A 23,521-nucleotide genomic window follows, 5' to 3' on the forward strand; every position below is an offset into this window, starting at 1 on the left:
TTACAGGAATACTTCTTTCAACACAAGAAGAGAAGCATCTTTCTTTGAAGACATTTGTGTATAAGCCTCCTAGTGCTCAAATGATCACAGATGCAAATTTAGAACTGAGTACTGCCTTTCTTGGTATACATATTGTCAGACTGTTTTTCAGATTTTCTCTACATGTAATGCAAGCATCAAGCATTTACGTTACAAACATATAAATTTAATAAATATGCCGAGGTTTCTGTAAATGCGCAGTTTTCTAGACAAACAGTCGCTATTATTTCTTCAGAATTCAGGTTTTGAATTATTTTTCCTATTAAAATATATTTCTGCTCATAATTAAATAATAACTGCCTTTATAATCTTTAACTGAATACTCATTTAATATTAGAAACTACTCACCATAAGCTTAACTATATTTATAATTACATCATAGAGAAAAATAAGGAATTAGAACAATAAATGAATAATACTTAAATATATTATTTTCGAGAAATATACTTTAATTGAGATCATGTACAATAAGCACAGTTTAGCAGACTGAAACACTGAATAAGTTTATAATTACTGTTACTAATCAAGTAACTTTGATATAAATCAATCTGCAAGACATAACATAAATAAATAAAAAAGGCAATTAAGAATCCCTGAAAGATGAAATAAAATTGCAACTTATTACACTACATAGGAAATTTACAAGGAAATTATGAAGATAAACAGTGTAACATTATTTCAATGTCAGAAAACACATACAAATATTCCTTTCACAATTTTGTAAATTAAGGTACAATTTTTTAAGTTCTGGGTTTTTACAAGCAACTAAACATGCAATAATAAAAGCATTAGATTTATATAATAATTAGATAACCCAGCTAAAGTTTATGATGATGCCAATTGCTAAACATGATTTTAAAACATACAACTGCAAAATTACATATTAAATACTTATATGATGAGAACTCGCACATCATCCCAAAATGTATCTACTTAAAAAATTTTAGCATAATATACTACTTATTAATTAGCCCATTACATAAAAATGCTTTTAATTATACCATATCTTCTTCAATTTGTTAATTATCGTATTGTCCTAAATTTAGGATTCCTCTACTCCCTAAAATACCATTTTGTAAGAATAACTATACCTAACTTATTTATTTAACATTTTAAAAACGTACTACGATAACTTATTAAAAATTTTCACATAAATAAAATCCCAGTTTTATTTCAAATATATGTAACTTAAGAATATTTTATTATTATTATTTGATGACACACTATCAAAACATCACATTCGTGATAGTGAAACCCTCTCACATGTAAATTATTACAGCACAAATTTTTCTATCCTCCCTTTGTAAGCATTTCACAAAATATACAATTATTTTATAAGCAAGGGCAATAATGCAGAATTTAGAAATATGACCCATTTATTAAATAATGTATTAAGATTCAAATTTCAGTACTTGGTTATGAATGAAAAGAATGTTAAAAAATAATAAATACTAAAAATTGCAGTGACTTTCCTCTCATTATAAAAACACAAAATACACGATCTTACTGATACAATAATGACAGCAAATTAATTTTCTTCAATCTAAAATGATCATTTTTTAATTTTGTTATACATAAATTTTATATAACAAGACTTCAACTATTATAAATGCATAATTACTACAATAATTATGATAAGAGCACTTAATTACTTATCATTTTTAAAAAATATCTACCATTTACCTTCTTTCTAATTTTTTAACAACAAACTATTTATCAAATATTCCCACTTATTCTTTAAATAAATAACAAGTAAATAAAAGATTTTTTTTGTTTTGTTTTTTGGCCATTGAAATTATTATTCTCACAGATTACTACACTTATCATTTTGGAAGACTAAATATCCTAACTGCAATTCATTATAATTTAAAATATGAAACCCATAAAATAGCAAACAGCATCATCATAGAAGTACATGTAGGGCAAATCATATGATAAATTTAGATAACTTCATTGAAATTCAATTGTCATAAAATAGCAGCAGCAAGGTATTGCACTTCATACACATTTTCAAAATATGGTTCATAACATTTTCCATAATCTGACACATCAAGAAAATACATCTACAGAAGCAAATATACATTCATCACAGCAAATACATCTACATGATTCTCCATGAAGCTAAAATAAAAATAACATATAAAAAATTACATATGGCATACTAAAACAAGTGAAATGTTTTATACAGAGAAAGTTAAAGGAAGGGAAAAAATTCCCAATTTCCCAATAGAAGAATGAATTAAAAATATACGAATGTTTCATTGAGAAAATGACAGAGAATGTTCAGAAACTCTATTTTTGTTTTAAAAAAAATCTGTAATCTTCTGATATCGCGACCTGATCCAGAATGGATGTGTTCATATATGCATGTATATATGAATGTACATATGATTGTGTGTATACATACACACTTATATTCACAAACATACGCATGTGCATACATACATACATTTCTGAATCTGGTCCCAACAACAGAAGAGTACCAAAAAATGCAACATTTTCAAGCATATGTAGAATGAAGATAAAAATCACAAATTTGCATGAATATATATGGCTTGATGCATGCTAAATACAGAGAAATGTTTTTTCATATCATTATAATGCGTGAAAGACTTTCAAATAATGAATATTATCTTGCATAGACTAGGGAAGATTTTAATTTACATTAGTTATGTGATATTATTATGCTATTATAAAATAAAAAATCACAGCAAAGATTTCATTAAACTCTTAACTCAATTTTACACAGTAATCAGATTAATAATTTTTGGCAAGCAATACTTACATTTCAGAAGTAAAATTCCAAATGTCCAAAAAAAAAAAAAAAAGATTAAAGATAAAATAGCTTCAAATATTAATCAGAAATTAAATTCTTATCACTTAAACATAGAAATTCTGCCAAGCTCATATTTAAATCTTACATTGCATTCATATCTTTATTTTAATTCCCACTGCACTTCAAAACAGTTTAAGAAAAGGATTTATTTAATAGATTCAAAACTGATAAATTAAGGCTGTGTTAAGCTTCATAATTTATGACACTCTGAAACTGCAAATTTTAGGTTTACTGATTATACAGCAGCAAAAGATCTTTAATTTTGAAATGAATCTAATTAAGTAATAAATCAATCAAATTGGCAATCTCGAGTAAATAATCAACTGGTTATCAGAGTCAGTGAACAATCAAACATACTGCATAAATACTGTTCTACTGTACTAATTTTAACTGAACATACTACAATCCATTGAGTATAACTTAATCAACATTAAACTTCACTATAAAACTTTTACTAAAATAATTATAACAATTAACACACAAAGAATATAATACCACTTTTTAAAAAATAATACAAATGCTCATCTTATTGTAGTTTATCTTTTGAAGTAAGAAATCACTTCTATTCTTCAAAGGTTCATAACATTTTATTCACTATATTTGGATAAATTTAAAAATAACTTCAATAAAAGCTTAAAAAATACTGGATAGATATAGGAAACTACGTTATTCATCATTATATCAGTAAATAATATTCACTTTTCATGCTGATTCATGTAATATAGTATATATAGTCTTTGGATACGCTTTTTAAAAAAGCGATATAAATATATATTGTTATAAAATACACAAAAATGATACAATATTTGTATACATGCATAATATGCAAAATAATAAAACATCATAGTAAAAAGCAGAACATAAATAAATATATTAAAACTGAAAAAAAAAGGTACAACTTGTTGAACACAACAATAAATACAAATAATACATTTCAGTTCATACTTGGGAAGCAAAAGAAACATAAAAACAAGCATAAACAGCTGCTCTTCAATTAAAAAACAAAAGTCACAAAACTTTAAAATAAGGTATAAAAATAAAAATTGTAAATAAAAACTTTGACAAATAAAATATTACACGCAAAGTCTTTTATGAATAAGTGAAGATCTGAAATATCCTAATAAATATTCTTAGGCTTGCTGCCCCACTAAATTTTTTTTAAATGCAGATACACATAAGTGCATTAAAAAAATCATTCTATAGCCTTCAAATAATTTGGAAACACAGTCAGATTTCTTACTACTACATATGATTAAGCATAGCATATACTACTGAACATGCGGAGACTTGTGAAAAACTTGGTTTTCCAACAACTTATTTGAGGTAAAACTGAAATTCCTTCAATTTAAAAATACTTATTATTTTCAGCTGTGAAAATCAATATGCAAGTTAATCATAACATATTACGATTTTTATGATTTCTATAATTTTACTCTTTGTCCAATTTGAAACAAACTTGAGTACTTGTAGTATTCCATAACACTGTATATGAAGACTTTTTCTATGCTGTTTATTACACATCATAAGCAATCATTAATGGACAGGGTTCATAGCCACATTTTAGTTAAAAAAATAAGCACCTATAAGTACTTTTCAAGCACATTTTAAGAAAAAAAAAATAAGCACCTGTCTAATTACATTATACACAACTGCATAACCTTAAAAATTAGACTTGTAATTTAAAATATGAGAAATGCAGTATTTATTAAGAGAGAATAAGCATTACCTCAACCATGGAAAATAATTACTTTTTTTTTTCCCTTTAAATTTTAAATAACAGTTCAATTTACAGAACTAGTTTACAATGAGCGAAAAAAAAAAAAAAAAACTATGCAGAACTAAACTATATTACAAGATTTAATGATGAAATTTCAGTTCAAAATAGAGAAAATAAATAATAATAAGGCACATTTATTGTATTTGCTTGGAACCTAATAATAAATACAATTTATTTTTCCACTCATATTGATATTTAAATAATTTAAATCTAAATTCTGAACATTTTCTAAATTTTCATTGTATATCAGTTTTCCCTTAACAGATATTGCAAGCAATGTAATTTAAGTAAAAAAGAGAAACATTTCTGAAATCAGAAGACAGAAATTTGCTTCATGCAGTCATCCTTTAACAGTAAAAGCTTAACTAACCCGCATACTTGAAAATTGGCGAATATTCGGACAGTCGAGCGCAACTTGAAAAAGAGGAGCGGAGGGGGGGGGTGACTGTAGCTGCTCCGCTAAATAAATGCTTTTGACATTTCGATATGTGCATCATATAAAAATAAACCAATGGAACTGAAAAATATTCGGCTTAACAAGCACAGTAAAACTCTTTTAAGTGTTCAAACACAAATCTCGGACAGAAAATTATTTATCTCTGCAAAATATCGCAAACGTTATTGTGCAATACATGTGCCATAATTCTTTCCTATGTGATAGTATGCAATCGGAATCAACAGCTGCCGGTATTGGGAGAATAAAGAAACAAATAACTGGGGTGTTTTTCATTCTAATTTTCAACAAACGGCGTTAAATTTCCAGAATAGAATCATTCTTCGCTTGGGATGGTAGACCGCAGAACTTTTACTCCTATTCAATCCAGATTGGAAAAAGACACACACACACACAAAAAAAAAAAAAAAAAAAAAAAAAAAAAGAAGAGGTTTGTTGCTTGTTTTGCAGCGGTAACAGTTTCAACATTTGAGATTTTGCGGAGAAGGGTGAGAATCTCTCAATCTTCGTACTGTATAATGTATTGGCCAAAAAAATGAAATTATTTTGACTATTCGATTACTTTCGCTTTATTTAAGCCATTCCGAATATTATTCCTTAGAAAGCTAATCTGTGTTAAAACACAACCATTTTTGAAGTTTACTATACTTCAGTTACTGCAACTATGTTATTATAAACATTCATACATATGCTCATAATATAAGCATAATGCTTGTAATAAACACAAATATGAACTGACCAAGCAGAACGAGAATGCAAATTATTAAGATCTTGATAGAAATTCAAACATGTGTAGTATTTGAGTGGGAGGAAAAGAATGCCGAATGTACCGGAATTTTCTATTGTTTTCGCAATTCTTTGACAAATAGAACGACAGGCACCTGTCTGTACTCTTCGTGCACATTAAAGGTTATGTTAATGCAGAGAAAGATGGAAAAGCTATTTCCAGGAATATGATTCACCATCTAACATTCCATATTAGGAAGAAAACTGTTTATTTAGTTTCGTCTTTGGTACGGGGAAAAATAGCGCATTCTTTAAAAAAAAAAAGCACTAAAAGCAAAAAATAAGCACTAAAAACAAAAAAATAAAGGCTTTAAAGAAAAAGTAAGCACCTATAAGGACCTTTATATTTTATTTTCAAATATAAGGACTTATAAGCACTTATAAGGACCACTATGAACCCTGATAGATGTAGTATGAGGAAAGAAGTACTATTTTAACATAAAATTCAAATTAAAAGTGAATAATAATATAGTTTTTCCAGTAAATGAGAGGACAAACAGCAGTTTGAATAACAGTACTATACATAGTGCATACATGAAGAAAATAAATAAAGCATTTATATTGTTGCCATTTACATCAAAAACTACTTTTAATGAAAAGTTAATGCTTAGAAAAGCTTTTTTCATTTGATATGACTGCTTTGTACTGCAAAGCAAATTTGAATTAATTAAATTTTTATCACAATTAAGTAAGCATTCATGCATGGATGTCTTTAGTTTAGTTTTAGATTTTAAATATTACAGATTAATCATATGCTGAAATTATTATGACACTAAATTACAAAATGCAAGGACAGCTGCATTGTATATACATGCAATTGTATTTCCCTTATTTTAACAATAAATGAATACTTGTCTTTAAAGAAATTCATAAAAATAGATATTTCTGTATGTACATGCCTAAAAATAACTTATTACATCTAAACATGCTTTATGCAAAATAAGCTAAAAGTTTTATGAACAACAAAAACCTTCAAACACGATTGCATGATTTTCAGGCATCTAAAATTAATTTTCATAGATAAAAATATTTAAAATATTGTTTTTCCCTTGTCTCTCAAATACATAAAACTGCAATACAAAAAGAAAGCTATATCGGCTGAAAATTTTATTAATTTAATTTTGGTTTTGTTTGTTTCATTATTTTTGTTAACACACGGGCCACAGTACCTTAATAATTCTTCTAATATGTCTACATTTGATGTCTAAAAGAATAAATATTACTTTAATTGTATTCAAAGCAAATACTTAGTTTATTAATATGAAGAAAGAATAAAAATGTGTAATACAGTTTGATAAATTTTAATATCTATAATTAAAAATTCATTTCCAATGCAAACTGTATATCAATCATTTTAGCCAAAAGCATTCACAAGAATTTGGCATCACATCAAATAAATATTAAGATAATTTATACATTAATAAAAAGTTGTTTATCGAATGAAAATAGCAACAAAAAGAAAAAAATAATAAAATCTGTTATGTATTTCTGACATATTTTATGCATATTTATTTCATACTGATTTGAATATATTTATTTTCAATGAAGAATGAATTCTTATATTGGTCATCCTCTTTCAGTGAATATAATCAGAAGAAAAATCAGAATTTTTTCTTGATATATTTCTTAAAATAAGATTAAAAAAATTAGTAAGCTTGATGTATGGTGAAGGGAAAAAAAAAAAAAAAAATTAGAATCACAAGGTAAATTTTTTATAAAATAAAACAAATTTATACATACAAATATTAATTAGACAGCTGACTGGAGTATTAATAAGGTTTCTACAAACTTACAAAAACCATTTTTCTTAATGAATTAATCATCCTACTTTTTTATTAGCTTATTACTTTGACTTTCAAATTACTTTGACTTTCTAAATGATTTGTTTGATTTAAAATTGATTTTGAAGCAACAATTTTTTAAGTAAAAAATCATTCTATGCTAGCTAAATTAACTCGTTTTTTAAAGCATAAAATGAAAGTAATTTTTAATTAAAACTGAATATGGAGGGTCACTTCTGCAAAAAAAAGCTTTAATCAATTATAAGAGTTCCAAGTAATTAAAAATGCACAAAAACATGTCAATCCCCAAAATAAAAGAATGTGATACTTTGGAAATAATAGAAGTTTTTAAATTGGTCTGTTGAGTTTTCAACTTTCATACACAAAAAACTAACAAAAGAAAAAAGATATTAGTTTCATACAACTAAATGACTACTTTCAGTTTCACACCTCAAACATTTGAATAAACTTTTAACACATAACTAACAAAAGATATATCTTCTCATTCATGTTACTCACAATAAAGTTTTATTATACACATTCACAAATATACACTTTATACAACAACAAGATACATACAATTAAACTACAAAGCAAAACAGAAATCTTAAATGTTACTTCTGTTTCCATCATGACAATTTTATTTCATTTATTCTTTATTATTTCTTAAGAGTTAATCATTTCTCAAAAGCCTCATTACAACAGACAACTTGTATTTAAAATATCAAGGTTATGATACACTTTTATGAGAAATAATATTTCAGCATGGGAAATCAATCAGTAAAAAATTCCTGCACTCAATAATTGATAAATCATGCATTTAGAAGGAAGATTAAAATTCAGTACTAAAAGTCCAAAATTATCAAATTTAGGTTATATATTTCAGGCCTAATGATATTTCTTCAACTAAGAAAAACATTTCTTCTTTGAAGGAGCAATGAACTTTTACTAAATATAATTCACAAAACAACTCTAAACTATCACAGAAGTACAGTAAAATTCTGCTAATCTAGAGATCGTTTTAGAAGAAGAATCAACATTAGTGAAATTGAATTATGATTAAAGCCACAATAAGTGAAAATTTTTATACATATAAATGACTACCATCCTTCTCTCTTCGAACTTTAAGTAATATTCAAATGGAATTAATTAGTAGAATATTAAAATAAACAAATATCCCCATACAGTATTAGCATGTATATTGAGACACAACATACTTTTCTTTCATCTGTTCAAGGCATGTATGTCTAAATATTATTTTTAAATAATAGCAAGTTTAAGGTCAAAACATTATTATGCCAAATAAATTTATTTCTAGGTTACTGTTTAATTAATGCACTTAAAGAAAAAGGAAAGTCCAAAAAGAGAATACTCCAACTGACCAAGAAGTCTTAACCATCAACACAGAAGTACAAAATTTTAACAAAAAATAGAAAGCAAAATAATATCTTTTTCAGTTTTTTAAATTCATGACATTATCTGATTAATGTCTGAAGGGAATGCTATATAATTTAATGTAATTTTAATTAACTATCTCAACTACAATGAATCACAACCCATTTTGATTCAATTTAACCCACACAGCCTTTTATTAAAATTGCAGGTAAAACTGGATAAACCTGATCAACTTCAACAAAGAACAGACTGATAATAATGTACTGCAAACACCAGCATTGTTTTCTTCCGAGATTGGTCAACTCAATGCACTACATCATTACTGAAGAGAATACTATGTTTCCATGCATTAAAAATGCAGTCGAGATAAATCCATTAATTCCAGATAAATTACTAAAGGAAAAGCATATTACATAACTCATACTGCTACTAGTAAAAATATGCTATTAATACTTCCTGAAATTTTGTTCTTGTTTCAAAATTAGTTCTATACATCCTCTGTATTATCAAGAGATATATGTATTGCCATTGTATTCCGAATTACATTATCTACATAGCAATAGTTGGTGCCTAAGATATTTTTTCATGGCCTGATCTGTGCAATTAACTTATATACCAATGACCAAGGAACCTTAATTGAATACTTTTATTTTGTGCTTTTAATTTGTATATCTTTTCATTCCCCTGCATATGCATTATTTAAAAATCATAAATATCAAAGACTTTTATAAAAAACTAAATACTCGTGTCTTTTTTAACCCCTTTTTAATTCTTAGCTTTTACAACTTCCAATTCTTTTACTTCCTTTATTCCTCACATATTTTTTACATTTTTGTTTCTGCACTCACTTTTAGCTCAATGAAATGCAAAATTTTATACCTTAGACACTTCAAAAGCACAGATCTTCGCATGACGATCAGCATTAAAGTAATAGCTACAACAATCCCTGTCTGCAGAAGTAATATTTTTAAACTATTCTCAGATTTTTGAGCTTGATAATTAAAGAACATATTTTTTATTTACATAATTTTTCAACTTTGATGAATCCACAACTATATAAAACATAACTGACATTACATTTATGCAAGTACAAAATTAAAAATACCAATCCAATTCAGATAACCAGAAATAAGAAAAATTTCACAAAGAAGCTGAGTATTTTCTCTTTGTACAACCTACAAAATGTCTCATTTTTAAATATTTGATATATAGTACAGAAACTCCATTATTAACTTATAACAATTAACTAGGTTCAGATTAGCAAAGTTTTACTGCACTTAATTTTTCTTGGATATATGCTAAAATATACTACAAAATAAATTAAGTAGAACAGCTTGCTAAACATTATAGCAATTTGAAACACATACAGTATAAATAAGCATACATTTACACAAAATCAGATCTTAGTGCTCAGCACTTTGATGAGTAACAGATTACATATCATAAAGTATACAATGTTCAGCAATAAGCGTAATGAACTTTTAATACAAAATCATTGTTCAGAGAAATATAAAAACAAAACCAGATTACAAATCTGAAATAAAACAAAATTTATTAAAAATTAAAAAAAAATATATTTTAGAATATAAACTTGTATTATTGCAAGTAAAAATAAACTATTGCTAGAAAAAACAATTTAAAGTAATTTCACTTAGTTTGACTAGAAAACTTTGGTACAGAATTCAGAGCATACTTTGATACTTAAATGCTTAAAAAGAAATTGTAAACAGCAGGTTAAAAATATCCCAATACTTATTCATATTAAATTCCTGTACGCTACTGGAATTCATCATCAGAACTCAGAAGAGTGGACTTTTCATTATAATTGTGGCTAATGGTTGATATTTGGCGATGTTGAGTAGTATTATTTCGGCGTGGTTGATGATTTTCTTGAATACTACCCCAATGGCTCACAGGTGCTGCAGGAGCTGTATACTGAGTATATTGCTGATACTGAGGGTGGAAATTATGTATGGCATCATTCATTATATCTTTAGGATTCATAGTTTCCTGCACAAAAGAATATAAAATTTTCATATATTAAAAAATAAAATTATTAGTAAAATAAATCATCAAAACTTGAGACTTTAAAAAATACACTCAATTTTTCAGATAAATATTAATGTTTAAAGACATATACTAAAATGAGAATTACCACAAAGGATTAAACAGAAACAAGAAACTTTTCCCTGCAAACATGTTTCAATAGTATTATTATGAATAGTACAATACTGAATTTCATTGCTATCATGAAAAAAAAAAAAAAAAAAAAGTTAATATAAAGTATGCTGGGTAAAATTTTACTAAACTTTTTATCAGAAAGCTTTACACATATATGTTCTGTGTATTATTGCATAATCATGTATATTTTCTTTCTTCCCTAATCAATTCTAAAGGATAAATTACATATATGAACTAGATACCATAGATAAACTATCATAACTTCCAGTTTTGTGATTAATTGATGTTCATAATGAATAAATCGCTCAATCAGTTTTGCACATGTGGGAGTTAATTATTGAATTCTGTCATACATTCTTCTTGACGTGGGCTCTGGATATATATTTACTACTTAACATGGACGTGAACGTAATGTGGGCATCTCATACAATATACATTTAACCCATTAAGCGCCAAAACTATAAGGAATGTTTCTTTTCTCATGAAAATATAACAAATATTAAATTAAGCATTTCTAACATAAATTTACATTGAAAATTAAAAAAAAAATGCTCTTACCTGTGGAAAAAGCAAATGTTGCGTTTGCGCAATGTCAGCGGAAGTAAGTAGGATTGTACTCGTGTGATGTTTCTTTTGAGTGGAGCGCAGGATTACTTTTTAGCTGTATAACGTTTTATAAATCTACAAATCACTTTACTTGTAATTAATTTAATATTAAAATATACATTGCATTTCTTTTACAAATACAGATTATTTCATTTGAAAGATCCAAGCATGAAAAGCTTCATTACAATCATGATGTAAAGCTACATTACATACTTTGCATCTATAAACAGTCTGGCTATGGTATTCTTTACAACAAAGTCTTTTGTTATCAACGGACTTTACGATAAAATGACTACCATCTCCATGCAATGGTTTTTGAATGCTCAATTTACTAGGTCTTCCTATTGCTGATCTATTTCTGGCTAATTCTACACTCTCAATAGGAGTTTGCAAAAGGAATAATGCATTCTCGCGTATGAAATCTAAAAGAGACTTTATATTTCCAGTAGTAAAAAGTGGTGATATTAAGTTTAGATACGGTCTCACCTCATATAATTTATCAGTATTGTCAATTTGACTATTGTCAAATGCAAATTCTGCTTCATATTCCTGTACTGCAAACGTGATATCGATTCTCATACAACAGGAACAGAAATGTCCTTATCAAAAGACCAATACATTTTTTCTAGGGGTAAAGAATGATATCCTGTAAGCAATATTTCAATAAATCTTCTCATATAGGCCTCAGATGCAATGAATTCTGAATTTTTTTTTTTTTGCTGAGCATACATATTTGTCTGTTCAACGAGAAGAGAGTAAATGTCTAAACCAAAAAGAAAATCGAAAATCTGTGCACTAGTTTTACCTTGTGTTTTGTCTTTTATAATTTCTCTTCTATCTCTTTCTTCATGTTCTTCCTGATACATAACTAACAGTTCCTTTCTTATCCACTTCAAGATTTCAGTCTTCTGCTTTTTAAACTTTTTAGTATGATTATAACTGCTTTTAGAAGGCTGAAACTTACATCTGACATGAATTTCAACTTCCCCAGCAGTATCATTTGGTAAAATATCATTATCATTATTTAAAACAATGCCATTCCTTTCTTCTTCGTAACTAGCCTGTGCAATTTCTGAGCGATAACAACAATATCAATTTCATTCTGGTCATTATTAACATTATCATCATCTGTTTCTTCATCAAAAAATCTTTGAAGGGCTTCTTCTAATGAAAGATACCTCGTTCTAGGCATTTTTAAACCACCAGAACATGAACCAGAACATCGAAAGGAATGAGTGAAAAAGGAGATTGACTACCCGTTTCCTGCCGACGTTGCGTCCGTGCAACACCTGTTTTCCCTACCTTCCCAACACAAATATAAACATCTGACTGATGTAATGTTCTGATAAACACTGACCTTGACTAAAAATAGATCACTCATAAAGACAGCGATTCTTTCGTTAAATATTTTCAGCAAAAATACCCTGTCGAAAATTTTGCGTAAAGTATGAGATTAATTATTATAAACAAAATGATTGTTGAAGGGAAATATTTTTTTACAGAAATAATCTTCATGATATTCCCTACACAAAATCATCTGCTGGTATAAAATATCTTAGGTAGTTATATTTATATACACATTTATTTTGATGGTTGTGTCAATGCAACACCAGCGGCTAATGCGTTAAGCTCACTCTCCAAGGATGCAGCGAAACAGAGCCACTGAACATATGTGTTCTGAAGAGCAGAAATTTATGAATTTAGCTAAAGGAAAATCACAAGTTGAAATAGCCAATTCTGAAAAAATTGAAGTTTCTGTCACAGGAGACATTGTTTTGAATCCAGTCAGAGAATGTGGGAAAGATGCTATTCAACTAGCAAATGTTCTGTATGTCCCTAAGCTTGATGGTAACCTTCTTTCAGTAGGAAGAAAAGGGAATGGCTGTTTCCTTTGAGAGGGGCAAAGCAATCATAAAAGATCCAAGACAATCCGCACTGCACATAGGTATGGAAGATTATACAAAATTGAAGAGAAGCAAATGCACAAAATATACCTTTCCAGACATGAAGAAATTATGCATCAAAGATTAGGACATTTCCCCCATGATGGAGTTAAGAAACTTATCAAAAAGAGATGATTCGAATATAATGTATGAAGAAATCCAAGAAAATGTGACTGTTTTCTCAACATGTGATTTGGGGAAAATGGAGAAGATTCTATTTCCCAAGGAAAAGAGTTCCCATAGTTCCCCGAACATTCAACTAGATTACTTCAGTTGATACATACTGGCATAATTGGACCCATCACACCGACATCAAAAGGTGAATCAAAGTTTGTCATTACCTTTATTCATGATTATTCAAGGTATGCTGTGGTTAAAACTATGAAATCTAAAGATCAAGTCCTTGAAAAATTCATCGAATATACAACAAGTGTTGAAAATTTCCATGGACTCAAAATCATTACTCTTCAAAGTGACAATGGAGGGGAATATGTCAACAATGAATTTGATGATTTCCTAACTAAAAATGGAATAACAAGATAGCTCACAGTTTGCTGGACACCACAACAAAATGGAGTTGCAGAAAAAATGAACCATACTCTATTTGATATGACTAAATGTCTTCTCCTAGATTCCATCATCCCACAAGAATTGTGGGCAGATGCTGTGACTGCTGCCTGTTACTTGCGCTACAAGTGTCCATCAAAAGCTACCAAAGGAAACATTTGAAGAACTCTGACCAAGAAGCCTGTGCAAATTAGTCACCTGGAGAATATTTGGCTGTCGAGTTTTTGCTCAAATTGATAAAATGCTGCAGAAAGGAAAGCTAGGGAAGCATGCTCAAGAATTTGTCTTTATAGGATATCCTGAAGGTGTGAAAGGATACAAACTTTGGAATGCAGAGGAAGATAAGTTTTTAGTGAGCAAAAATGTTAAATTTAATGAGACTGTCTTTCCATTGAGGAGAAGCCAGACAGCTACTCAAGCAAAGAAGAAAAATGAAGTTACCTTTAGCTTAAATCATAAGTACAATTCTGACAGTGAAGTAAATGTTGTTCCATTAGAATACCCATAAATTGCACCACCACAGGAGTCGAAGATATTGAAGCCCCATTAAATGACACAGCAGAAGAAATTGAAGACACAGAATCAGCATTACTGGGAGATTCTGATAGTAGTAAGGAAAACCCTATTGGAAACAGAAAAAGGCACTAGAGAAAGGAGACCTAAGACTTAATATGGGGATCCAGTGTTATGTAAAGCTGTTTATAAAGAACAACCTGCCATCAAAATCTGTAAGAACCCACAAGTGTAAAGGAAGCAATGAATTTTGATTTATTATTTTATTTATTTACCTACAGATGTATTTAAGGATTTTGCAATAGATTCCTCCATCAGTGTATTTTCTTTTGTTACCAACGATTTATCTTTAGAAACATACATAGCTATTCAAGTATTTGTTTGGAGTCTTCATTCCATATAGAAGTAATTATTAAAACTTTTCCAATTAATAATCGTGCTTATTTTGAACTTGAGAAATTTTAATATCGTGCATTTTGCAATGTTTTGAATTATGGAATAGGAATATTGCTCTTCGGAAAGCATAAAAACGTATCTATCAATCCATACATACATACAAACATTTCTTGAAACAAAAATCTGAAAGCTTTCAGATTTAACATTACGCCCAAAGGGGTCTTTTTTAATGTTTTGTGTGCTGCTTTTATTTATTAAATCTCATGTTCTTCACATTTAAGCCATAAAATTCAATTCAACAGCAATAACGCAAAATTATTTTTAAATGAGCATATCTTTAGAATTTCCGATACACAGTCTCGTACGCCGGACACAATTTTTTTAAATTTAAATATTACACAGGGTTCTAATATTTGGTGGCAACAATTTGAAAGGTTAACCAACATTTATAGTGAACCAATGCAAAATGCCAAAATAAAATTAATAGCCCTTTGGGCTAAAAACTAATATTCATAAATTTTTTAACTTAATTAACCAATTACTACTATTTTAAATTACAGTTACTTCAACATAAATTCAGTAATCTAAATCATCTAAAAGATGTAACATTCATTTAACTTTTCTTTAAATTTAATCTTTAATCTTTCACATCATCATAATCATATATGAAAAACAAATTAATTATTAAAATTAGACATTATACTTAAGAAAATCCTCGCTAAATAATAAATTATTTTACATAATGTTAGAAAAAAATAAAAAGTTTAGTATTTTAGCTCTAAAAAAATGTTCAAACTAAATAGTCAAAACGTTTCATAGTTCATAATGCTTCAAAATTTATCAACTTTCTGTGATGCATCATTCATTGGAAAATATAATTATGTTATCAATATAAGAATAGCATAGTCTTTACATTTGGTGAGAAGCTTGTTCATAGTCCTCTGAAAAGTTATGGCAGCATTCTTTATCCAAAGGGTAAAACTAAAAATGCATATTGTCCTTGGTGCGTCACAAACGTAATCAATTGTTGGCACTCAGAGCTCAGTTGTATCTGCCAGTATCCTAAAAAAAGATCAATCAAAGTGATGGTAAAAGTGTTTTCCATCAGAAAGGCATTAGTTTCCATTTGAGAGTTCAGATATCGATAGTCCATACATTATCTCACAATTCCATCTTTGACACACTGGATGCACATATTCACTCTTTGATTCAATGATCAGACCTAGCTGTAATAGCTCATCTATTTGTTGATAAACTTCTTTTTTTAGAACTTTAAATATCCGGTATGGTTTCTGCTTCTTTGGCACACTTCCAGGCTTTAGTTTGATGTTATGTTCCCCAATATTGGCAATTTTCGAAATACCAGATCTTAGATTTGAACGCCTTCTTAGAATTTCTCCGATTTCTTTGCTCTTATTCGGTTAAAGGTGTGTAAGACCACATTCTTCATCGGAATAGTGTTGTTCTGCTTTCAGTGGAATGATTCTTGGAATGTTTTCAACTTCTCCGAAATCAATGTCTGTATCATATATCACACCGACATTATTTACAGCAGTTTTGAACTCTCGTATCTTGTTTGCACGAACATGCTTCAAAGAATTATCAGGCATTTGCACTATGTAACTATAAAAAGTATGCCTTTTGATGATCGTGGCAAGTCCAGTCCATCTGGCATAAACTTTGTTTTCACTATCAGGGATTAAGACTATAACCCTGTCACCTTTCTTAAATTCTTTATGACGAGGCTTCTGGTCATGGTAGAATGCATAAGTTTGTTGCTCTCCAACAGCTGTAAGTCATGTGTATTCAGCAGCTTTTTCTAACTTCATCTTCAAACCATTTAGGTAATCAGTCACTTCAGTCCATGATGTCTTCAAAATAGACACTGGACCATTAGGATGCCTTTCACAAAGCATCTGGAAAGGACTAACATGAGTCGCAGCTTTAGGGACTTCTCGGTAGGCCCAAAGTAAGTATGGTATGTGTTTCTTCCAATTTTGTTTAATATTCTCTGATGGTATGATGTAGCATTTCCTTTAAAACAGCATTAAATCTTTCTACAAGGCCCTTTAAACTTGGATGGCATGGAATCGAGAGCCTTGGCGATGATCCCATCCTTCTAAAAATCAACGAAGCAATAAAATTAGTTCCTTGATCCAAAGGAACAATCTGAGAGATTCCAGTGCATGTACAGATTTGCAACCAATTGCATGTTGATTTGGCATTCAGATTCTTCAATGGTACCGCTTCAGGCCATCTTGTACATTGATCACAGAATATATTAATAACCTCAACAGCTTGGTTCTAGAGGTTCGAGGATATCCACATTAATTACCTGGAATAGCTTATTAGGACGTGTTACTGGCATAATCAGAACATCATCAAATGGACTTGTTTTACCTTGAAGTTGACAAGAAGTACAATTATTACAGTATTCATATCTTTCTTGATTTCAGACCAATAGAAGGAATATCTCAATCTTTCGGCTGTACACAGAACATATTTATATCCTCCATAGCTTGGTTCTAGAACTCCAGGATATCCATTTTAATTAACTGGAATGGTTCATTAGGGCATGTTATCATTCGCTCGGAGATACTCACATGTGTAGCACGTAACTCAGAGCTCTTCAAATACTCTGATTTTTCTCAACCTTGGATAGTGATTCCTTCGGGTCTCATGAGCAAACATGTCCTTCTTTAGGATACCTAACGATGATGATTATAGTGACTACGCAAATTTTGAACAATCAGCAATTTCAATACCTGCCTCTTCACGACTCTTAAAAAAGTCTAAAGTAATGTCTGATTGTCAATGACAAACCACTTCCCCTACGAAGGAAAAAGATGTTGAAGACCCCCAAGATGCCGAACTATGAAAATTGATTCAATTACATGGAGCAGATACTGTGAGACACATGAATAATGTGAAGAAACTGGCTTAAAAGATTATAGTAAAATGAGCAAACTTCTACTGGACCAGAATATCCCAAAAGCGATTTGTGTCATATTGAAGAACCTCCTCACCTCTGTGAAGAAGCCATCTATCTATCAGGATCTGGAATGAAGAAAATACCCAATTCTTAAAGTAAAGCAGTTCACCCAAAATCATAAAGGAGAAATAGGAAAACTACCAATATTCCCACCAGAGTTTAAGAAAAATGCCAAAGAAAACCTGATTCACCACTTAAATAATATGTTCAGTTTCAACGTGATCATCGACAAATTTAATCCGATAAAAAGACCTGTTCAGTGTTATCAATGTCAGCAATTCAGACATTCTCAGTTCTGCTGCAACAACCCAGAGAGATGTGTGAAATGTGCAACCAGTGCCCCATGAAACCTGAAGATAACCCAAAGTGTATTTTTTATACAGCCAAAGCCATGTGAGCAGCTACAGAGGGTGCAGCGAATAAAAAAATTCAAGAGCAAAACCCACCAATCACTGCCAAAAATTTCTGAATTAAGTGAAGAAAATTTCTCCCAGGATGAAAACACCCACCGAACCAGCTCAGAAAACCTTCCCCAAAATTACGTTCAGCGAGAAAGTTAAAGGCAAAATTACAGCCCAGCTGAAAGACCTAAATAAAGCTACACTAGTTATCATAAATTAAGGAAAAAAGCAGTTGCAAGCATGACAAGGGTCTGAGGGAGTGGATTGAGAGCAGCTAGATGTCTTCCTAAAGCATCCCAAACGTGCTCAATAGCATTCAAGTTCGGGGATCGAGCTGACCACTCCATGCCCATAATTGTTTCCTGTTGAAGATAATCATGTATGATGTGAGCCCTGTGTGGTCTTGCGTTATCGTCCTGTAACAGGAAAGCATCATCTATTGCCCCGGATATGGGCGCCCATAAACATCAAGGATGTCATCTCTATAAATCTGAGCATTCACGGTTCCCCTTGGAAAGACATGAAGGTCTGTACGTCCACCCAAAGAGATGCCACCCCAAACACAGACACTGCCCCTTCCGTATGCATCTCTTTCACGGATGTTTGACGGATGATAACGGGTTCCAGGTTCTCCACATATCAAATAACGCTTACTATCGCTTTCTAGACTAAACCTGGACTCATCCGTAAAGAGAACCGCCCTCCATTGATCAGGTGTCCAGTGGACATGTTGTTGTGCCCACTGAAAACTTACTTCCCTCCTACGGTGTGACGTGAGCGGCACACAAATGGCTGGTCACCTCACATACAGACCACCTTTGTGAAGCTTCCTACGCACAGTTGACATTGACACGAACCTTCCGGTGGCTGCAGCATGGGAGGATCTAAGAAGAGTCGGAGTAGCGGTTCTATTCCTGCGTGCACATAATGTCATATAATATAAATATCGGTCATCTGCGCTCGTCATAGCAGTTGCCTGTCCTTGGCTGAACATCTTAGATGCCGAATCTGTGGTTTGAAATTGCCTCCAAAGTCTATGAACCACAGAAGGACTTGCATTTAGTCATCAGGCCACTTCTGTTTGACTTTGTCCTGCCTCTAGTCTCCCAGTGGCTTTCCATCGCAGTTCTGCAGGCAAATGATGCCTGGAGGTCATTGTTACGAATTGGCTATTTCAGATTTCTGATGTCACTGTCCCAATGAAATATGTGGGCTTGCTCTCAAACATGGACTTTTATCCTCCTCGCAGATGACGTATTCTAAAAGCAGCGCCACTAATTTGCATATCGCAGTTTTACTCAGCTACTCTTACTTGGCAACATATTCAAATTTTACATGGTTTGGCTTATTTTTGAGGGAATTATGGATATTTTTTTGATTTTTCCTTAATTTATGAAAACCGGTGTATATACTGGCTGAAAGACGAAAAAATGAATACTTTCTTGACTTCAATTATTTCCTACATTGGAAAAATAAAATCAGTGAAAACTTCTGCGGAAAAACTCCAAACAGGCTTTCAAGCAGCAATATTACTAATTCAATTCACTAAAGTGGATGATTAGTGAATTCATGCAGCAAATCACAAAGAACCAGTAGCTCAGTGGTTAGAGCACAGCAGTAAACTTTTGAACTCTGAGATTGTGGGTTTTGGCCTCAGCTCGGTGAATTTCTACTAATTAATTACATCTTTGTTTTTTACAAGACAGCAGTAGTTTTATTGCTTTTATATCTCGGCATCTTTATACGGAGTGACTAAAATGTGAAGACTTACTACGCATCATCAAGAATTTTTCTCACTTACGAATTCCTGTATGTTATGCTAGGGAAAGTTATGCAAATGCTACTTGTTACATTCAGGATATGGCTTTCGACCAGGCGCCTGTTTTCAAGTGACTTTGCACTTAAGTCTAGGACATGTTAGTGGCATAATTGGAACATCATCAAATGGTCGCATTTTAGCTTGAAGTTGACAAGAAGTACAAGTATAGTAGAAGTATAGTATTCATTCACATCTTTCTTGATTTCAAGCCAACAAGAAGGAATGTTTCAATCTTTCGGCTGTCTTCTTAGTTTTCAGGTGACCTCTCCATAAGCTAGAATGAGCCAGGTCCAAATTTTTTTTCTCTTCTTTCTTTAAGAACAACTTTCTCCTAAAATTTTATCTTTATGATACAAAAGGTTGTCAATTACAATAAAGTTGTTAATTCCATTCTTAGCATCTTGCTAGCATGTTTTCAAAGATGGATCATTCATTTGTTGAGCCCAGTTCTGAATCCAAAACACAATGATCTTGGCTTATGCTATCATCCTTTACATGTGTCTCCAGATACAAGAGCACAACATTCTATTATTTTCTAAACAGTTTGATTACACTTTTCATTAATAAGGTTTTCCCTATCATGGTTAAATATTTTGCCAAAATTTTCAGCTTCACAAAAAGGCATTTCAATCAAATTATCATTAGTAATGTTTACATTTTTGCATTCAAAATTAAACTTTTGTTTATCATGTCTATTTAACTCATTGAAAGCACTTAACAACAAAAGTAATTTACTACATAACTTATCAACCATTGCATATGTTATAATAATAGGTGATTTAAATTTTTCATCTTCAGACTACTTTTGATTAATGAGGTGTCTTTAAAGATTGTCCAAAAGCTGCTGTGAGGATAACACTTCCATGTGGCACACAGTATCAGCCTTAACAACAGTTAATTGGGTGTCTGTATCTGCTACTGCATTAATTAATTTACTATCACAAATAAATTTACCAGTTGGCAAGTCATCGATTAATTCCCTAGCTTTTTGATTAACACTAAAATATTTAGAAGAAATCTTTGCTGTTACAGCATTAGAATCATTCTTAATTTCTTCCTTAGTAACCTTTTTCTTATGCAACAATGTGTTAGGATACTTAGAATTAGATTTTGAATATTTTGATGAAGAAAAATTTTTTGTTCTACAGTTTCTTTAAACTCTTTTTTTTTTCCCCCCCTTTCTTCCGCAGACATTACACACTTTTCAAAACATGATCTTTGCTTCCTCAAAATAAACAAGAAAAAGTTCAAACAGCTGCAATTTTGTTTACATTATGAGGATGATTAACTGGTTTCTAAAAGACAATCTGATTGGAGGGGGGAAAATTAGCTTTACATCAGTTGCTCGAATGATGCTCACGTGATACATAATTCACCAAGGAAGTGATCGCTTCCAATGTTGGCGCCAAAAGCACTTTTGTTTTTAATCGACATTGAAATTCCCTGACTTTTCCAGATTTTGTCTAAAATATTTAGATTTCCTGACTTTTTTTGATTAACTTTCAAATTCCCTGACTTCTTCCAGTTTTCCAGGCAGCGTGGCAACCCTGGGTTTATCACGACTAAAGTATGAATAAAAATAGTGTATGATACTATCCCCTGGCTTGATTTTTTTGTAAATGTGTGAATTATTATTTACAGAAACGTGGAAACTACCAGTGTTCGGCGACTTCACTGCTCAGCCATTGATTGGCTTAAGATTCATCAGGACTTGGATGATTCTAAATTTAGAATTTTTCTGGATATTATGTCATTTAAATCTAGTAAAATGACATGTAGAAATTAAAAAATTAAAGATATGAAATAGAGGTTTATGAAAAAATGAAGCATTTATAACCTCTTTAAAGATCACCAAGAAATCAAAAAATAATTTTAAAAAAAAGCCTCAATATTTGTTTGCTTTATTAAACATTTCTTTCAATATAATTTTTTATGTTACTTCAATTTTTGTGTGAATACTTTCCCTCTAATTCTAGAAATAGACATAATTTCTTGTTCAGTTACAAAGTTCAACTTTTCAAGTCCAGAAATTGCTGTGTCAAGAATTCCTGCTAAATTGTCAATAGAAAAAAAAATTTTTTTTTTTTTTTCATTCTCAACAACCTCTCTGTCACTTTCTTCACTATTGGTAGCATTATTTTCTGGGTTTAGAATCATGTTACAGATTTCGCAGGACGTTAGTAGATTGATGATTGGGGCATTGCCATTGCAATGTAAAAGTTCTGTTATATTATCTTTATGTATTACTTTCCCACATTTCTACACAATTTTTTTTTAATTGGAAAATTTCACATTTTATTTGCAATATCATCAGAAAGCTTAGCTAGTGTCCACTAAACAACACTAGTCATGTATCATAGTATATATGCTACTGGTCAGTTAAGCCTGAATTAGTTATTTATAATACTTATGTCTATTTCCTGCAAATATATTTTTGGTTTCAGATATATACTAAGCAAAAAAGTGGCTTACAGAGCCAAATTATTGATCATACAGATTTATATTAACAAATGATAGTTTTTTCTACATGGAGGTATTTTATTTAGTCCAAAATGAAATTAAGAACTCACTAAGAAAGAATAAACACTCCATGTTTTATTATGAAAAAATATCAAATGTGCATGGGTTAAAAGCATATGAAAAAAGGCTACTAGGGGTTCAGAGGTCTGTTTTTTAGATCATTCTGGATGTCCGGATTTTATATTTTGAACTGCATCATCATGAAGTGTTAGTCTGCATGTACTCTCAAAAGAATGACAGTGCAAGAAATAGTAAGAGACTTTTGGATTCCTTCCATCAAGGTATTCTGATGACAACTTGGATGGGATTTTTGAATCAAGATTAAAGCAGTTAAAATCTTACTATCACCTCTAGTTCATGAAGCCTGTCTATGCAGCTACAGAAGGACACATGATAAACAACAACAAAATAATTCTTTTATGTGATCAGTTAATCTCACTGAATATAAATCTATTAAGCACAGTGTTTAAAAAAAAAGAAAAGAAAAGAATTTTAAAAATTAGGTGAAAAGAATG

General features: G+C 30.4%; 1 protein-coding gene across 1 annotated transcript in view; it reads right to left on the bottom strand.

Annotated features, from left to right (window-relative positions):
- Positions 1-467: 467 nt before the first annotated feature.
- The window catches only part of LOC118188887 (transmembrane protein 184B-like), a 45,910-nt gene continuing 22,856 nt past the window's right edge, over positions 468-23,521 (bottom strand). The window contains exon 9 of the mRNA XM_035359408.2: positions 468-11,078. Within this exon, the coding sequence (XP_035215299.1) occupies positions 10,845-11,078 (234 nt within the window). The 3' untranslated portion in view covers positions 468-10,844. The remainder of the gene's footprint in view (positions 11,079-23,521) is intronic.

The sequence above is a fragment of the Stegodyphus dumicola genome, chromosome 9, assembly GCF_044657685.1.
Source record: "Stegodyphus dumicola isolate Sdum_Otavi_A_Nest chromosome 9, ASM4465768v1".
Taxonomy (NCBI): Eukaryota; Metazoa; Arthropoda; class Arachnida; order Araneae; family Eresidae; genus Stegodyphus; species Stegodyphus dumicola.